This window comes from Eptatretus burgeri, chromosome 7 (genome assembly GCF_056783735.1).
Source record: "Eptatretus burgeri isolate ZD-2024b chromosome 7, Ebu_testis_v1, whole genome shotgun sequence".
NCBI lineage: Eukaryota > Metazoa > Chordata > Myxini > Myxiniformes > Myxinidae > Eptatretus > Eptatretus burgeri.
Genome location: NC_140967.1, coordinates 14,711,327 through 14,728,561, shown reverse-complemented (window position 1 = coordinate 14,728,561; position 17,235 = coordinate 14,711,327). Strand labels below are relative to the sequence as shown.

Genomic DNA, 17,235 nt, shown 5'->3' with positions numbered 1-17,235 from the left:
AGTGAGCCCTGTGACGAACGCTGGCCCAGCGCCCAGATCCAGTCCACCGGGTCCGCACAACTGGCGTGGCGGGAAAGACCATCTGTCCGGAAGAGTGCGGGGTGCGGTGCTCACTGAGATTGCCGGGCCGGCGGTGTCTAGCACGCAACGACCCAGCGGTTAACCACATACGGCTAGGCCAACCCAGATGAGGAGTCTGAGGTTGCCGGTGGAATGCCAGTTCCTGACCCCAACAGAATCCCCTGAGAGGGCCATGCCACATGGCGTGATTCGCAAGCACCATGGAGATATTCTGGTGGAGGGAAGTAGGACCCATGTCAATGGGGTGCCCCTTTCTGAGACACAGCGGTAGTACTGCATGTCTTATAGAAGGGACCCACCCCCACGAACCCAGATGAACCATGGTACCAAATGGAACAATTATTCAACCCTGACAAGTCTTAGTTCACCCAGTCGCTCTGCAGCATCATCAAATGAATTCAACTATCTATTTCAATTGTGACATACTGGAAGAGGTTCAGTCTCTTGAGCTTAATTAAATACGGCCCCACGATCAAATTCACCTCTCCTTGGCTGGCCACAAAGCGAAGCTGCCCTCCAAAGATAGCCACACCAGTCATCCTCAATTACTGAAAGTCAGTCCTTCAGCCCAACTCATAGCCAAATAATAATTTTGCAGCTCAATGGACTACTGCTTACTCTCCCCTAAGACATAGCACCCCAGCATCACATCTATCCCTCCTCGATTTGGTGAAAGCTAAAGTTATCAATATTACTGGCATTTCCAGTGATTAGGCCAAATCACAAGGCTCGTTACCAACACTGAAAACAGGTCAGTGGCCTCTCTGCTTTTTACCACCTCTCCCTCTGCTCTCCGGCACTTTGATCCTCATTGCTCCTCCAGCATGCACACATTCTTCGAGTAACCTCCTGCTAAAACTCCCAAAACACAGGCTTACTGTCCATCTGCACCCTTTTGTTCCTCTTTTATCCCATTTGTCTGATCACCTTCCTGAGGCTGAGGCAGTTCAATCCCAGTCTTCCCTTAAGGGCTTCAAAGCAGGTGGTGCACCCTCACCTCAGATTTTTCCTCATTACCCAAATGCTATGTTATCTACTCCAAATGGCCCTCTCTAACCCAACCTTTGTATTTGTCAGTAACTGCTTCCTTTCTTCACCAATCTCCTTTCTTACTGTTCGATCATTCCTTTGCTTGATGTGGCGACCCATGGCCACACTGCCCCACTTTCAATGTGTTGCATTTTTCCCTCTGTTACCTTGCTCTAACATGAGCCCAACTTTTGAATACAAAAAAGTACACCTGCATGCTTGTGTCCTCAATTAGTTACAAAACAGATATTATGTCACAAATAAATTTCTTCCAATCGTGGACGATACATTATTACCTACATATACAGTAGATTACTGGGGAATTAACTGAAGTTTCATCCACTGCTTGCATTAGTACCCTGGCCAAATTATTTGTACAGGCTACGCAAAGGGTTAACACCTGGTCCCATTCGGACCTTGTGGCCCTGTGATAGGTGAGCCTTTTAACAGGAAATAAAATGACAACGGTTCAAAATACATTACACAGAAGTAACAGCAAATAACATCATCTATCGATAATTCCAGCAATCTATGTGTGTCTGTGTGTCTGCAACCGCTGTTTCTCGACAACCACTGGTCCGATCTCATTGAAACTTGCCAGGAATATTGCTGGGGACCTGAGTATGTGCCTTTTCAAGGTTTGATATTACTCGGACAAGTGGTTCCCAAGTTATGGCCATTTATTTACCAAAGCAATGGCAGGACACGGTGCTATGACATCATGATTGACGTCACAATTGTTTTGTTTTTTTTGCACGTACGGCCACGCACGTACGGGCACGCGAGAGCGAAGGAACGGCCTGTGTGGTTGTTGTTTCTGGCACGCGGTTTGAAAGTTTTTTTATTTTATTTTTTTGCACGTACGGCCACGCACGTATGGACACACACGAATGGGCCCGCACTAGTCTATCTATAATTCCAGCAATCTCTGTGTGTCTGTCTGCGACCGCTGTTTCTCGACAACCACTGGTCAGATCTCATTGAAACTTTCCAGGTATATTGCCGGGGACCTGAGTATGTGCCTTTTCAAGGTTTGATATTAATTGGACAAGTAGTTCCCAAGTTATGGCCATTTATTTACCAAACCAATGACAGGACACAGTGCTATGACATCACGATTGACGTCACAATTCTTCTTTTTTTCTTTCTTTTTTTGCACATACAGGCACGCACGTACGGGCACGTGAGAGCGAAGAAACGGCCTGTATGGTTGATGTTTCTGGCACGCGGTTTGAAAGTTTTTTTTTTTTGCACGTACAGCCACGCACGTACGGGCACGCACTAGTATAAATAATTTCAATTGTTTGTGCTTTTGTTTATTACTCTTTCACAGCAGAACTGCAGCTTCAAAATCTGGGCAAGGTTTTAAGCTTCTACACTTTGGACTTGACATCCGTTTTGAGGCCACCAAAGGCCACTATGAAGTGTATGTTGGGATGTGGGGTCAAGCAGTGCTGCCAATGGCCCACAGGAAAAAGGTAACCAACACAAGACAAATAACTCCATAGCTTTTCAATGTCCAACATGTGCTGAAACCACCGCCGGGAAAAACTCACCAGACGAGAAAATGCTGGTTCCCTTCCCCCTACCACAACCCCCACAGTGATGAATAAAGTCACCTGCTTTTCTGTGTTCTTCTCTGATGGCAGGAACAAGACAGGCAATGAATTTCTTGTCAACTTGCCTGATAACCTGTAGAGCCAAGAGACCAATACATAAAACTGTCATCGCTAAGAATTCATAATGTATAATTCGTAACAAAATAAATAAGGGATATGTCCTTTTTGACGTTACCATGCCTTCTTCTTTCAGTATTGTACACTAGCAGGGGGTACCCGGCATTGCCAAGTGCTGTACTGATCCTATTGGAATTTCCTAGCACTCACTGACGAACCTCTGAAAGTTTTACGAAGATCCGTTTGGACAAATATGAGAAAATTGGTGACACAGACAGACAAACATTTCTCTTATAGTATCGATAATCCTACCTCAAATGAAGAAATCATGTCTTTGGTAAACTTGTACTGGAACAAGACTTTGTGGACCTTCACTGCCAAAGATCCTGATTGACAGGTCCTGGTATCTACAGCAAGCTGTGTGACATAGACATCACTCATTCAGATGTGATGTGCAATATTCCCAGCACAGACGTTTGACATTCTAAGGTGGTGTCGACATTAAAAGGATAATACAAGATTTTGTTTCCAGTGAATATCAGAGGGTATTATGACACTTGTGAATCAAACAAAGGGCCAGGTAGATAAAAACATTAGAAAGGAAAAAACTTTGACGTTGAGGTGCTACAAAAAAGTTAAGTTCAAAACAGGTCAAAAATTAAAAAAAATATATTTTTTTTTATTTCAACTTCACTACATCAATAATATACCCCAAAGGAACCTACATGCCAAATATCAGCATCCTAGTCCACATATTAAATGAATGGCAAGCTTCTAAATAACATGCACCAAAAACTTTAACGTTGATGTGCTACAAAAAAGTTAAGTTCAAAACAGGTCAAAAATTTAAAACATTTGAAATTATTTTTTAATTTCAACTTCACTACACCAATAGTATACCCCAAAGGAACCTCCATGCCAAATATCAGCATCCTAGTACACATATTAAATGAATGGCAAGCTTCTAAATAACTTGCACCAAAAACTAACATTTTCACGCTCACGCTGACGCTGACGCTGACGGTCACGCCGGGGGTATCGCTATAGCTCTCTGTTCTTTGAACAGGCGAGCTAAAAAATGACATGGGCAGAGTCGGCGAGCAGCAAATTTGATTGGGCGATGACATAAAAGGTCGTAACATTTTGTCTTTGTCCAACTCCTGCGAAACAGAAAGGTTTTGAAAGTGCCAAGAAGGCGATTTGTGTTGTACAGTGTTAAAGTATATAATTCAGTGGTGTAAGCCAAAATCTTCTAGTACCCATTTAATGTCTAAAATATAAGATTTTAAAATCTGTAGAAAAAAAACAACCTTTTTCAGAAGTTTACCACAATTGATGCAGCATCTTTTACACCACCTTATCTAACATGCTACATTCGTTGTTCATGGCTGTACTTTGTGTCCTTTATGATGTACTTAAAAAAACAGTAAGTTTCCTGTTTGGAATGATTTTCAATTTTGCTTGACTCCCAGACAGGCTGGTTGACTGCCAGTTTTATGTCCATTTTTGGGCATCATGTTTCCTCTGAATTTTTTTTGTCCATACATTTGCAGATTGTCTATGATTATGCATATGATGTGCATACATTGATTAGCTTCTGAATTTATAAAATGCATAGATTTTAGATGGATTTTGTAATCTTGAGATGAGCAGCACATGATGTTTCACAAAATGATGGCACGAGATCTCCAGTTCAAATCGATAATGATTTCCATTATACTGTTGATCACAGCCTTCAAGGCCATTGCTCCCAGCTCAATGGAGTAATACCCTCCCATAGAGGCTGGCACCCCAGCATCACATCTCTCTCTGCTAGAATCTATGGAATCTAAAGCTCTTAACATTATTGAAATCTCCCATGATGAGGCCAAAACACGAAGGCCTGTTGCGCTCACGTCGCAGACACATTCGTGGAATCTTTGTTTTTTAATCACCTATTTTCCGGTCTAGATCCCTCGGCTCTTCAGCCCTCAAAGACACGCATTCTTCGAGTAGACCCCTCCTGGTTAAACTTCCAAAATCCAGGCTTTTCACCAACCTCAACTCTGTAGTTTCCCTTTTCTCCCATTTGTAGAACTGCCTTCAGGAGGCAATTCGATCCTCATATTCCCTCAAGTTGGTGGTGCCCCACCACCATCTCATGTCATCCTTCATCAAAGCACGAGATGTTTTCATGTATATATATATATATATATATATATATATATATATATATATATATATATATATATATATATATATATATATATATATATATATATATATATATACACACACATACATATAATCACCCTACCTAATCCAACAACATTGCTTGCAAGTTACCGTTTCCTTCCTTCCTTTTTCTCTCTCCTTTCCTGTTCATTGATTGCATTGCTTGCGTCCACTTTTTGCCCAAATTTGAGAAAGTTGCCTTTTGTGCCTCGACCACCTGGCTTTTGCATGAACCAACAGTTTACAAACCAAAAATAAAATTACTGTTTTGATAAACCTGTTCGGCATTCCCATCTGAGCAATTAGCTTGTAATGCTGAGGGATACTTGGTTCACATCCCACGTGTACCAGTGACTACTAACATCCTTGTAACTTGCAGGAAGATACAGCGATGCCTTCTCATATTTTTGTCCTTAATGTGATCGAAGTATTACCTCCAATATGAGCCTCGGAAAATAGTAAAAATACAATTTAAACATGATAAAGGTCATTATTTTCAAGAAGTATTTAAAAATTAAAAACATCATGTCCCCATTAAAAAGTAGTAACTGCATTATATATATATATATATATATATATATATATATATATATATATATATATATATATATATATATATATATATATATATTGGAATTGTTGAAAAAGTTCACTCCAAAAACAATTTCCCAAACCCACATCCATTAAGGCAGTGGTCTCCTAACTTTTTAAACACAAGATTTCTTTCAGAATCTCAATGTAACACAAGATCTACCCTTAAACACCACTTTAGTAAAAAAAACCCAAAAATGTATGCAATACATAACACTCACCTATTCTTAGTATGACACCTGTTTATGCACACTTTCTGTGAGTACTTTGAAGTCTGGGTGGTAGTTCGAGATGGCCAGTCTCAAACCATCCATCAGATGGGCATCTATGAGACGAGTGCGATACTTGGACTTGATTTTCATCTGGGAAAGCCATCTCACAGAGTTATGTGGAACCAATGTAGGCCTTCACCTTGAGTGCACAGGGTGTCAGAAGTGTGTCTCTGTCTCTGTCTCTGTCTCTGTCTCTGTCTCTGTCTCTGTCTCTGTCTCTGTCTCTGTCTCTGTCTCTGTCTCTGTCTCTGTCTCTGTCTCTCCTCTCTCTCTCTCCTCTCTCTCTCTCCTCTCTCTCTCACCTCTCTCTCTCTCCTCTCTCTCTCTCTCTCTCTCTCTCTCTCTCTCTCTCTCTCTCTCTCTCTCTCTCTCTCTCTCTCTCTTTTTACAAGTCCCCGAAAGTCAATCTCTTGACCAAGCTTTCAGCTCTACATCATTTTGCATTGTGATTATCTCTATGGCAGGTCCACTTCTTTGTTCAAACAGCTGATGAAAGTTTGCTGTCAGGTCTCCAATGTCCACTTAGAGTAAATGATTTTATGGCTCGCAGGAGTAAATGATAAATGATTTATCCCCTCTCGTGTTCAGTTGTCCTACCCTTCCTCCCGCCCTTGGTTTACTGAAGCTTGTGGCGAGGCAGTTGTCCTGAAACAACTTGCCTTTGCCTCATGGAAAGCAAACCCAACTGAGGGCAATCTCAGTTCTTTCCACAAAGCTCGGAACAAGTGTGTATCTACCCTCAGGAGAGCCAGAAAACAACATCTTTCTCATCTCAAGTCTGAACTCTCAAACCTCTCTCCCTCCTCAAAATCCTGGTGGCGTTTAATCAAATCTGTTTCTGGTGTATGTTCCCCCTCCATCCCCTCCCTTACCTCAAATGGCCGCACTGCTGATTCCACACGTGATAAAGCTGAATGTCTAAACTCGGTGTTTGCAGCTAAATCTTGTGTCCTAAACCCATCACTATCTCTACCCACTTTACCCAGTCGCACCCAACTGTCCCTGGACTCTGTATCCTTTTCTCCTGACAAGGTGGAGAGCTTGCTTTCAAACCTCGAGTCAGATTCTGCAACCGGTCCAGACGGCATCAGCCCACGTGTCCTCAAAGCCTGCTCTTCTGCTCTTGCTCACCCTCTCTCTGTTCTATTCACCCTCTCATTTGCCCAAGGTCATCTGCCATCTGCTTGGAAATCTGCTAACATCACTGCCCTGCATAAAAAAGGTGCAAAAACAGATCCCTATAACTACAGACCAATCAGCCTTCTCCCAATCATCAGCAAGGTGATGGAATCCATCATCGCCTCAGATATGAAATCCTTCCTCTTCTCCAATGGCTTGATTTCCAATCATCAATTTGGTTTCAGACCAGGTCACTCTACCCTGGATATGCTGCTTCTGCTCTCCCATCAATGGATGGAGGTCCTCAATGCCAGACAGGAAATCCGAGCCGTATCCCTAGACATATCACGTGCTTTTGACACAGTCTGGCACCCTGCCCTACTCACCAAACTCTCTTCCCATGGTATTCAAGGCCATCTCCACTCATGGCTCGCAGACTTCCTCTCCTGTCGCAGTCAACGTGTGGCCCTAAATGGAGTTCTTTCATCCCCTCTTCCTGTGCAGGCTGGAGTTCCTCAAGGTAGCGTTCTGGGCCCTGTTCTTTTTCTGGTTTTCATCAATGATCTCTCGGACTCTCTGGAAAATCCTCTATTTCTCTTTGCTGACGACTCCACCCTCTGCCGTACCATCTGTCATCCCTCAGACCGGCAAGCAGCAGCTTCTTCACTCACTGCAGATCTGGATAAAATCACAAACTGGTCCAACACGTGGAACATGTCTTTCAATCCAGACAAATCTCACACTCTCACTATGTCTCTTCGAAAGGACCGTTTACAAAACCCCCCCATCCACTTTCTCAACAATCCTCTGGAAGAAGTCTTTTCTTTCAAGCTTCTCGGTCTCACTATCTGCCATGACCTTTCCTGGGAAAGTCACATTTCCAACCTCGCCTCAAAAGCCAGTCGCCGACTGGGAATCCTCCGTCGTGCTAAGTCCTTCCTCGGCCCTCTTGAGCTCCTGACCACTTACAAAGCTTTTGTCCGTAGCCTGATGGAGTACTGCTCTCCCCTCTGGGCTGGTGCTCCTGCCTCCCACCTTTCTCGGCTTCACGCTGTCGAAACCAGGGCATTTAAGATCATCGGCATCTCCCGCAATGAAGCTGAGTCTTTGGGCCTCTCACTCAATCACCGCAGGTTGGTCGGTGGTCTTTCTGTCTTCTACCGACTCCTCTCCAGCCTTGCCCCCCTGCTCTCTCTGCGATTTGTCCCCACCACATTTCCACAGGGCGCTCAAGGTCCGCCAACAACCCCCTTCTGGTAAAACTACCAAAATCACGAATCACTGCTCATCTTCACTCTTTCATTCCTCTTTTTTCCCGCCTTTGGAATAAACTTCCTCACTCTATTCTTTCCCATTCTTCCCTCCAGGCTTTCAAAACAGCTGTTCACCACTACCTCTTATCTTCCCCCATCCAAATCCTCGATCTTTTCTACCCCCGATAACACTGAACAACAAATTTCAAAAAAATTTTTTTACTGGAGATGTGTAAAGTGATTAAGATTAATTTGGGTACGCTGATTTCAAAAATCATAACCGTTTTGCTGTATCACGTCAGGATTTTCAGGAACAGAAATATTCCCATTGCCTAGAAGTCAGGATTTCAATGAAATTTACATATGTCTTTAACATGTCTATTTCGTACAATTGTTGTTAACTTGTGTTATATTTCTTTCTTTCAGATAAAGATGAGTAGGCATTCCTGTACCAATCATCCTGACAACTTCTGTTATGTCTGTGGTCGGTATACCAAAAAAGATCAACAGCGAAGTATATCTACAGCAGTGAAAATGAAGGCCGCCTACTTTCACTACTTCGGGTGTAAGGTGGGGGACCAAGAACAGAGCTGGGCACCACACATCTGCTGCACAAGCTGTCACACAACCTTGACTCAGTGGTTGGTGGGCAAGCGCGCGAGCATGCCATTTGCGGTGCCCATGATATGGCGTGAGCCGCAGAATCATCATGATGATTGTTATTTCTGCTGCACAAGCATCGCCGGCTTCAACAAGAAGAATAAAGGTCACATCAAGTACGCTGACTGCGTCTCTGCTCGTAAACCTGTGCCTCATGATGACGAGAACCCCGTTCCAACACCTCCAGCTGATCAGAACATAGCTGTAAGCAGTGGTGAAGAGGATGGTGATGATGAACCTTTTGAACCCGACACTCAAGAATCACACCTTCTGAACCAGGGAGACTTAAATGATCTTGTAAGAGATCTCTCGCTGTCAAAGGCGAAGGCAGAGCTGCTTGGATCAAGGCTGCAGCAGTGGAATCTACTTGAACCTAACACCAAGATATCCTTGTTCAGAGCACGTCACAGAGAAATGGCTGAGTTCTTTGAGATGGAAGACACGATGACATTCTGCAGTGACATCAACGGTCTGTTGAAAGAACTTGGGTGTGATCACGATCCTGCGGACTGGCGCCTCTTCATCGACTCGGGGAAGAACAGCTTGAAGGCTGTTTTGCTCCACAATGGCAACGAGAAACCATCAGTCCCACTGGCTCACGCGTTCGGCATGACAGAGACCTATGAGACTATGCGGCAGCTGCTTGATTCCATCAAGTACAATGACTTCAACTGGCACATCTGCGGAGACTTGAAAGTGGTGGCGCTGTTGTTAGGGCTGCAGTCAGGCTACACGAAATACATGTGCTTCCTTTGTCTCTGGGATAGCAGAGACGACAAGAATCACTGGACGAAGAAAGATTGGGAAGAGCGAAAAGAGCATGTACCTGGTCGACACAATTTGAAGCATGTCGCCCTTGTCGACCCAGCCAAGGTTTTCCTTCCACCACTCCACATAAAGCTCGGCTTTTTGGCAACACGTCTCGCCAAACCTCAAGGAAAAGTTTGGCAACACCTTGTCGGAGGCCAAGATCAAGGCTGGTGTCTTTGTTGGACCGCAAATCCGACAGATTATGAAGGACGAAACTTTTCCGACAACTCTAAACCCCAAAGAGCTGGCAGCGTGGAGGAGCTTCAAAGCTGTGACGGACAACTTCTTGGGGAACGAGCGCGTGGACAACTATGAAGAAATAGTGCAGCAGCTGCTGGAGTCCTTCAGGAAACTTGGCTCCAGGATGTCCCTGAAAATCCATTTCCTGCACCAGAACCTGAACTTCTTCCCTGACAACTTGGGAGCAGTCTCGGACGAGCACGGCGAGCGATTCCACCAAGAGATTTCACTCATGGAGACGCGTTACCAAGGGCGGCACAACCCGAACATGATGGGCGATTTCTGCTGGTTCCTGCATCGTGAAACTGACACAGAGCAGCACAAACGCAAAGCCAAATGCCTAAAGCATTTTTAATTACATTCTAGTGGAGTTTTTCTGTAATTTCTATAATTTTGAAGCATTCATGATGAAATAAATGAATAAATGAATTTTTGTAAATTTCATTGAAATCCTGACTTCTAGGCAATGGGAATATTTCTGTTACTGAAAATCCTGACGTGATACAGCAAAACGGTTATGATTTTTGAAATCAGCGTACCCAAATTAGTCTAAATCACTTTACACATCTCCAGTAAAAAATTTTTGTTGTTCAGTGTAATCCACCCAAGCCCACTTCCTTCATTTCTCCTACTTTCCTTCCTGAAAGTCCCTGAAATGTCCATCTTCTCTTCGCCATGTTCCCCGTCCCATCCCCATCCCTCTCCCTTCCACAGTTCACCTAATGTGTCTGTTCCCCACTGTTTTGTCCCTTCAACTCCCACCCCTCTTGTCTCATGCCTCCTTGCTGTGAGTTGTGTGTTAGCTCTCATACGAGCCTCGACCAAGGTATACAAAAAAAAAAAAAAAAAAAATGATTTGAGACAAACACAATGATTTGTTTCATCTCATCGACCTCCTAAAATCGTCTGTTGAATTCCTTTTCCAATCTGTTCAAGTTATCCCAATTTTTTTGGATGGAACCCTTTCTCTGACGTTTTGCCGGATTTTCTTCAGATTTGAGAAGTGCTGTCACATTGTTCTTTCACTGGGAGGACCACAGGCCCAGTTTCAACTTGAATGTATTCACTGCACCGATCATGTGTGACAAGTCTCTACCCCTCCTCTGCAGTTCGTGATTCAGCTCGTTCAATTTTGCCGTTATGTCTGTAAGAAATCCCAAGTCTAGTAACCACACATTAGCTGACAGCTCGCTGTACACCTCATTTCTTGATTTAAGAAAGGTGACAATGTCAGGGGTCAGATCCAAAAAGCTCTGCAAGACTTTTTCAACTTAACCACCTCACATCTGCATGAAGGATTAGCTCACAGTAGGTGGCATCAAGCTCATCGAGTAACAACTTGAAAGAGTGACGTTGCAGAGCTGTCATTACATGAGAAAAGTCAATAACCTTGCTCGCTGGCACTTGTTGGTGGATATGAATGGTAATTGACAAAGCAGGGGAAATCAGGGTAATTTCTGCAAAGTGCAATAAAGCCTGCATTGATGCCCAGCATTGTTAGTGCACATCAGTTGTGATTGAAACCAATTTCTTGATCGGAATGTTTTTGTCAGTCACGTCCCTTTTGAATTTGTTGTCGGCATCCTCACCTCTTGTCCTCTCTTTGAGTGGCAAAAGAGTGAGAAAGTCCTCCTTTGTTCTTGATTCATTGAATGCCATGCAAACAAAAACAATCAACTGTGCCGTGTACGTCATGTCCACTGATTCATAAAACTGCAGGGAGAAACATTCACACTCTGATAAGTCTTGGTGTATTTGGCGAGACGTGTCCTTGGACAACGATTTAGGTTTGTTTTTTTTTTTTACGATTTAGCTGACATTTAGCCCAAATGTAGCGATTTAGCCAAAATCAAGCCCAAATGTAGTGACTTAGCTGACATTTAGCCCAAATGTAGCGATTTAGCTGACATTCAGCCCAAATGTAGCGATTTAGCTGGCATTAACCCAAATGTAGGGATTTTGCCAACATTTAGACCAAATGTAGCGGTTTAGCCGACATTTAGCCGAAATGGAGCGGTTTAGCCGACATTTAGCCCAAATGTAGCGGTATAGCCGACATTTAGCCCTAATGTAGCGGTTTAGCCGACATTTAGCCCAAATGTAGCGGTTTAGCCAACATTTAGCCCAAATGTAGCGGTTTAGCCAACATTTAGCCCAAATGTAGCAGGTTAGCCAACATTTAGCCGAAATGTAGCGGTTTAGCCAACATTTACCCAAATGTAGCGGTTTAGCCGACATTTAGCTCAAATGTTGCGGTTTAGCTGACATTTAGCCCAAATGTAGCGATTTAGCTGACATTTAGCCCAAATGTAGCAGTTTAGCTGACATTTAGCCCAAATGTAGCGATTTAGCTGACATTTAGCCCAAATGTAGCAGTTTAGCTGACATTTAGCCCAAATGTAGCGATTTAGCTGACATTTAGCCCAGATGTAGCAGTTTAGCTGACATTTAGCCCAAATGTAGCGATTTAGCTGGCATTTAGCACAAATGTAGCGATTCAGCTGACATTTAGCACAAATGTAGCGATTCAGCTGACATTTAGCACAAATGTAGCGGTTTAGTTGACATTTAGCCCAAATGTAGCGTTTTAGCTGACATTTAGCCAAAATGTAGCGATTTAGCCAACATTAACCCAAATGTAGCGATTTAGCCAACATTAACCCAAATGTAGCGATTTTGCTGACATTTAGCCAAAATGTAGCGATTTCGCCGACATTTAGCCCAAATGTAGACATTTAGCCAGCAGCAACCCAAATGTAGGGATTGAGCCGACATTAACCCAAATGGAGCGATTTAGCTGACATTAACCCAAATGTAGGGATTGAGCCAACATTTAGCCCAAATCTAAGGATTTAGACAACATTTAGCTATTTTAAACTCTCGCATAGCTTGCATTTGCGACTTATTGCTGCCAGTTATAAATACAACCACCATACACGAACTTGTATTTTCCCATGCACTTTGTCTCTGTGTATGTATGTATATATATATATATATATATATATATATATATATATATATATATATATATATATATATATACACACACACACACACACACACACACATACAGTCATGCGCCGCTTAACGACGTTCCGGGCAACGAGGGATCGCATATACGACGGATCTGCCAGCTCTGAAAAAAAAAATATGTAACTGAAAAATTCCTATCGCCGAGTGATGTAGCCTCGTATTAAAATAGCACATACAATTATGTACACTGTACAGTACATAATACCTCATAATGATAATAAACGACAGTGTGGCCCTGTTATAATGCGATCGTTGAGGTCAATAAAATGTCATCGCAAAAAAAAACAGGGTCGTGCTAAAATCGGGATTCAAGGAAATCGGCTTTCAAACTGAAGCAATGTTTCCACGTTTACCTTCAAGCAAGTAAATTACCTTTGAATTGAAGAATTCCGCAAATAAATCGTTGTTCTTGGTCGACATTAAAACACAAATTTGTTTTTAGTGAAGCTTTTTATGTTGTTAAAACAATCGCACTGTTCCAAAAATATATATCACAATTGACAGGAGCTCGTTTCTTCATTTATAAATTATAACATCGATGCAATGATTACGTATTTATAAAATCCACACGCTATTTATTCACCTTTCTATAATCGATGCGAGAGGAGATTCTTAGCTGCTGCTAACAACACCGATGGCCGTCATGAACAGCACAAAGGTAAATCTAACATGTCTTCCGTCTCTCTTGGATGTGTGTTACAATTGCCGACAGTATTCAGTACAGTAACATGCTGTACAGGTTTGTATCCGAGGAGCAATAGGCTACACCATATAGCCTAGGTGTCTAGGTTTGTGTAAGTACGATATTCGAAAACGAAAAAAAAAAAATGATGTTCGCACAACGACGACGTCGCTTAACGACGCGTTTCTCAGAACGTAACCCCGTCGTTAAGTGGCGCATGACTGTATACATATATATATATATATATATATATATATATATATATATATATATATATATATATATATATATATATATATATATATATATATATATATATATATATATATATATATATATATATATACATATATATATATATATATATATATATATATATATATATATATATATATATATATATATATATTGTTACAGCTGTGGAAATTCGCAGGACACCATAAAGATCCGTAGTTCAGTTAGATCGATAAGTCTGTGTTCAGTTAGATTTCCCCACCGTTGTTTAATGGCTTTATTCGTGTCACAGGGCTGTGATCCTTTGAGGAACGTTTTTCTTTTTCTATCGTTATTATGAACCAACCACATCTCCACCACCATTACAACAACCAACATAGCTCCCCTTAACCACAACACCAACCACCTAACCACCTTCGCCGCTACGCCAGCTATCAACTCCCTTCTTCTCCACGGACACATTACCACCATCTCTCCGCATTCATTCAATAAACGCTAGCAAAAGGAAACCAAAGGAACTTCGATGGCGCACAGATTTTTCCCGCCTAATATTCCCGCCTGTTTTTCTCCGCACTTGGTGTGGGGGAGGGGCGAGGCAGATCCTTCGCCATTGGTCGGTTCGTGGAATGAGGTGCTGGGAACGGAGGAACGCCCCTTTTCTGGAAGCTTCTCGCAGGAACTGGAAGGGGGGCGGAGCAGAAAACGGGGAGGAGCAAGGGATTGGACCCCAGGGGATATAAGGGTGGACAGGACGCGAGCTCAAGGAAGGAGGGGGTGATCGTGTGGGTTGTTGTCTCTTCGGGGGAGCTTCGTCTCTTTGTGACATTGGTGCCTTTTGTCGTCGAGCCTTTTGTCATCGAGCCTTTTGTCGTCGAGCCTTTTGTCGTCGAGCCTTTAGCCTGTGTCTTTAGTCGTCGTCGTTGTCGTCTCTTCGGGAGAGCTTCTGGATTGCATTGGTGGTTTCAGCTTCTTCGGGGTCATTGGTGGTTTTGGCGTCATCGAGCTCTTCTGGTCTGGTGATTGCTGCTGCTTCGTGGTGGTTTGAGCTCCGGGTGCCTTCCCTCTGGGCGCCAAGTCGTGAGGGTTGTGTGCGGTGGTCCAGGGTCGAGGCGCGCACGAGAGGAGAGTGCCGGAGAGAGCTCGCCGACCGTCGCACCACGAGGGTGCAGGTAACCAGCGTCGGTCTCGTGGGGCCCATTCGGTCAGCCAGGCTCCACCCACATAAAGGTCTACGGACCCGGTCTGCCATCCTCGTCTTTTGGGGATGGCCCTTTTCTTTTGGGCTTTGGAATGAATGTTGTGGCGCCGAGTCTGAGAAGTAGAACTGTTTAAGTGCCTGTAAATTATTACTGCTTATATTAGGTCGTAGTGCTTTCCCTTGCTTTTGCTTTGTCTGTATACGTGATTGCTTTTGTCTCTTTGCATACGTGTATGATTATTTCATTGCCTTGCCTGCATACGTGTTGTGTGTAAATTATAAATAAATGTGCTTGGTTCAAATGTACCCCGTTCGTTGCGTCCTCTCCCTATTGGAAATGCCATCTTGCATCGCAGAATAAATAGTTGGGTTTTAAATACCCGTTCAATAGAATCGGATCCGGTGAGGTCGGAGATAATACCCGCTCGGTTATCACTGCAGAACGGAACGGACCGCTTAAGCGGTTCGTGTCCCAAGCTGACCTGCGTCGAGGTACGGTCGCCCGGTAGGCTACCTGCGCAGGTACTTAGGTATATCGAGATTCGGCGATTGACCCTATTTTGCGCGGGTAGAAAATTGGCTCGGCCGTGGTGGGGTTGAAGACCCACCCATGACAGGGTTCCGGCGTTGTTCCGGAAGGTCACGACTGAATTGTCTGGCCGGTGGGCGACGCGGCTGCTATGAGTGGAAAGCGGCCGTTCGCACGCCGGTGGGCGCAAATTCGTAACAAAAAATATATATATATATATATTTTTTTAAAAACATATATTTAAAGATCGGAGCCTGGTGTTGGCGCAGTGGTTAGGGCAGCGGTTTGGGATCCAAAAGGTCCTGAGTTCAAGCCCCGTTGGGCCACTGAATTAATACACCAGGGGGTTGACTCAGCCTGTCATCCTTCCGAGGTCGGCAAAATGAGTACCAGTATACTGGGCTGGTGTATACCCCGGTTAAAATAGGTGTACCATATCCCTGTGTCATAAGAGGCGACCAGGGTTGCGTCAGGAAGGGCATCCGGCGTAAAACATGTGCCAAATCACTATGCGGATCATACGGATGATCCGCTGTGGCGACCCCTAATGGGAGCAGCCGAAAGAAGAAGAAGAAGAAGATATTTAAAGATCGATTTAAAAAATATTTTAAAAATATACTGTTTGGAGACCACTGCATTAGGGCATACTAATAAAAGTGTGAATTATAAATCTAAAACAACATGAACATGAGATCTTACAAAACGTAACAGTAACTGCTGGACTCACATCTGCAGGTCGAGAAAACACAGGATTCTCCCATTCTCCAAGCAATGCTTTCATTGAATGATCATGAATCCCCATATCTGAGTAAAACACAAGCACACCTTTGATTTGATCCAATCCCACTTTGGGCTTCCTATTTATATGGTCTCAGTTGATAAAAGTTCAATGTTGACAAGATGGTCGATCTTAAACTCCCAGCATGCATTTAGGACATGCAAATCATGCTAATGAACACAACACGGGATCTTTACTTGTTTCCACTTTTTTCACTACTTTTGATGCACAAACACACAGGCAAATATTTTATCATTTCTTATTTGCTCTCTCACCATCTTTCCACTTGCTGCTGACTTGTACATCCATTTCTTCGACGTATTTCTGCCAACTCTGCATTATCTCGTGAGCCAGGTTCTCCGAGGCTTCAATGCTGTCCTTATTTTGCCTCGGGAGGAAAGGGAGACCATTGTCACCCAGAATGGGCTTACAATCATAGACGAACCCTGGGAAGAGATTGAAAATGCATGGAAAAACTTGGCATAAAAGGCCACTGCTGGCCCTGCACAAAAATTCATGCCAAGAAAGGGAGGAGGTTGGTTTGGGGGGGGTAGGGTTATTATCCCAAACTGGCATTTTAAAACTTTGGTCTTGAACACGTCTCTGCCTCAATAGCATCATCAGCACAAAAAGTAATCGACTTTGAAATGCAAAACTTTTTGGCTCAGCCGGTACACTGTTTGACACCACAATGCACAAGCTGTACCTTTAGCAAATGCTCAATTTGCAAAACCAAACTTGTCGTCAATCATGTCCCATTCTCATGGTTAATGACCAGATAAACATAGTTGTTCTTCTTCGGAGGAGGTTCTGACACATAGCAAGAAAAAAATAAA

The 17,235-nt window shown here is 43.4% G+C and overlaps 1 protein-coding gene across 3 annotated transcripts in view; it reads right to left on the bottom strand.

The window, feature by feature from the left end:
• Nucleotides 1–17,235, bottom strand: part of MLH3 (mutL homolog 3) — a 54,949-nt gene that overhangs the window by 19,861 nt on the left and 17,853 nt on the right. For all 3 annotated transcript variants that reach the window (XM_085887522.1, XM_085887521.1, XM_085887523.1), the window contains exons 4-7: nucleotides 16,675–16,845; nucleotides 16,349–16,425; nucleotides 3,099–3,203; nucleotides 2,730–2,802 (exon numbers count right to left, since the gene is read on the bottom strand). In XM_085887522.1, the coding sequence (XP_085743648.1) occupies nucleotides 2,730–2,802; nucleotides 3,099–3,203; nucleotides 16,349–16,425; nucleotides 16,675–16,845 (426 nt within the window). The remainder of the gene's footprint in view (nucleotides 1–2,729; nucleotides 2,803–3,098; nucleotides 3,204–16,348; nucleotides 16,426–16,674; nucleotides 16,846–17,235) is intronic.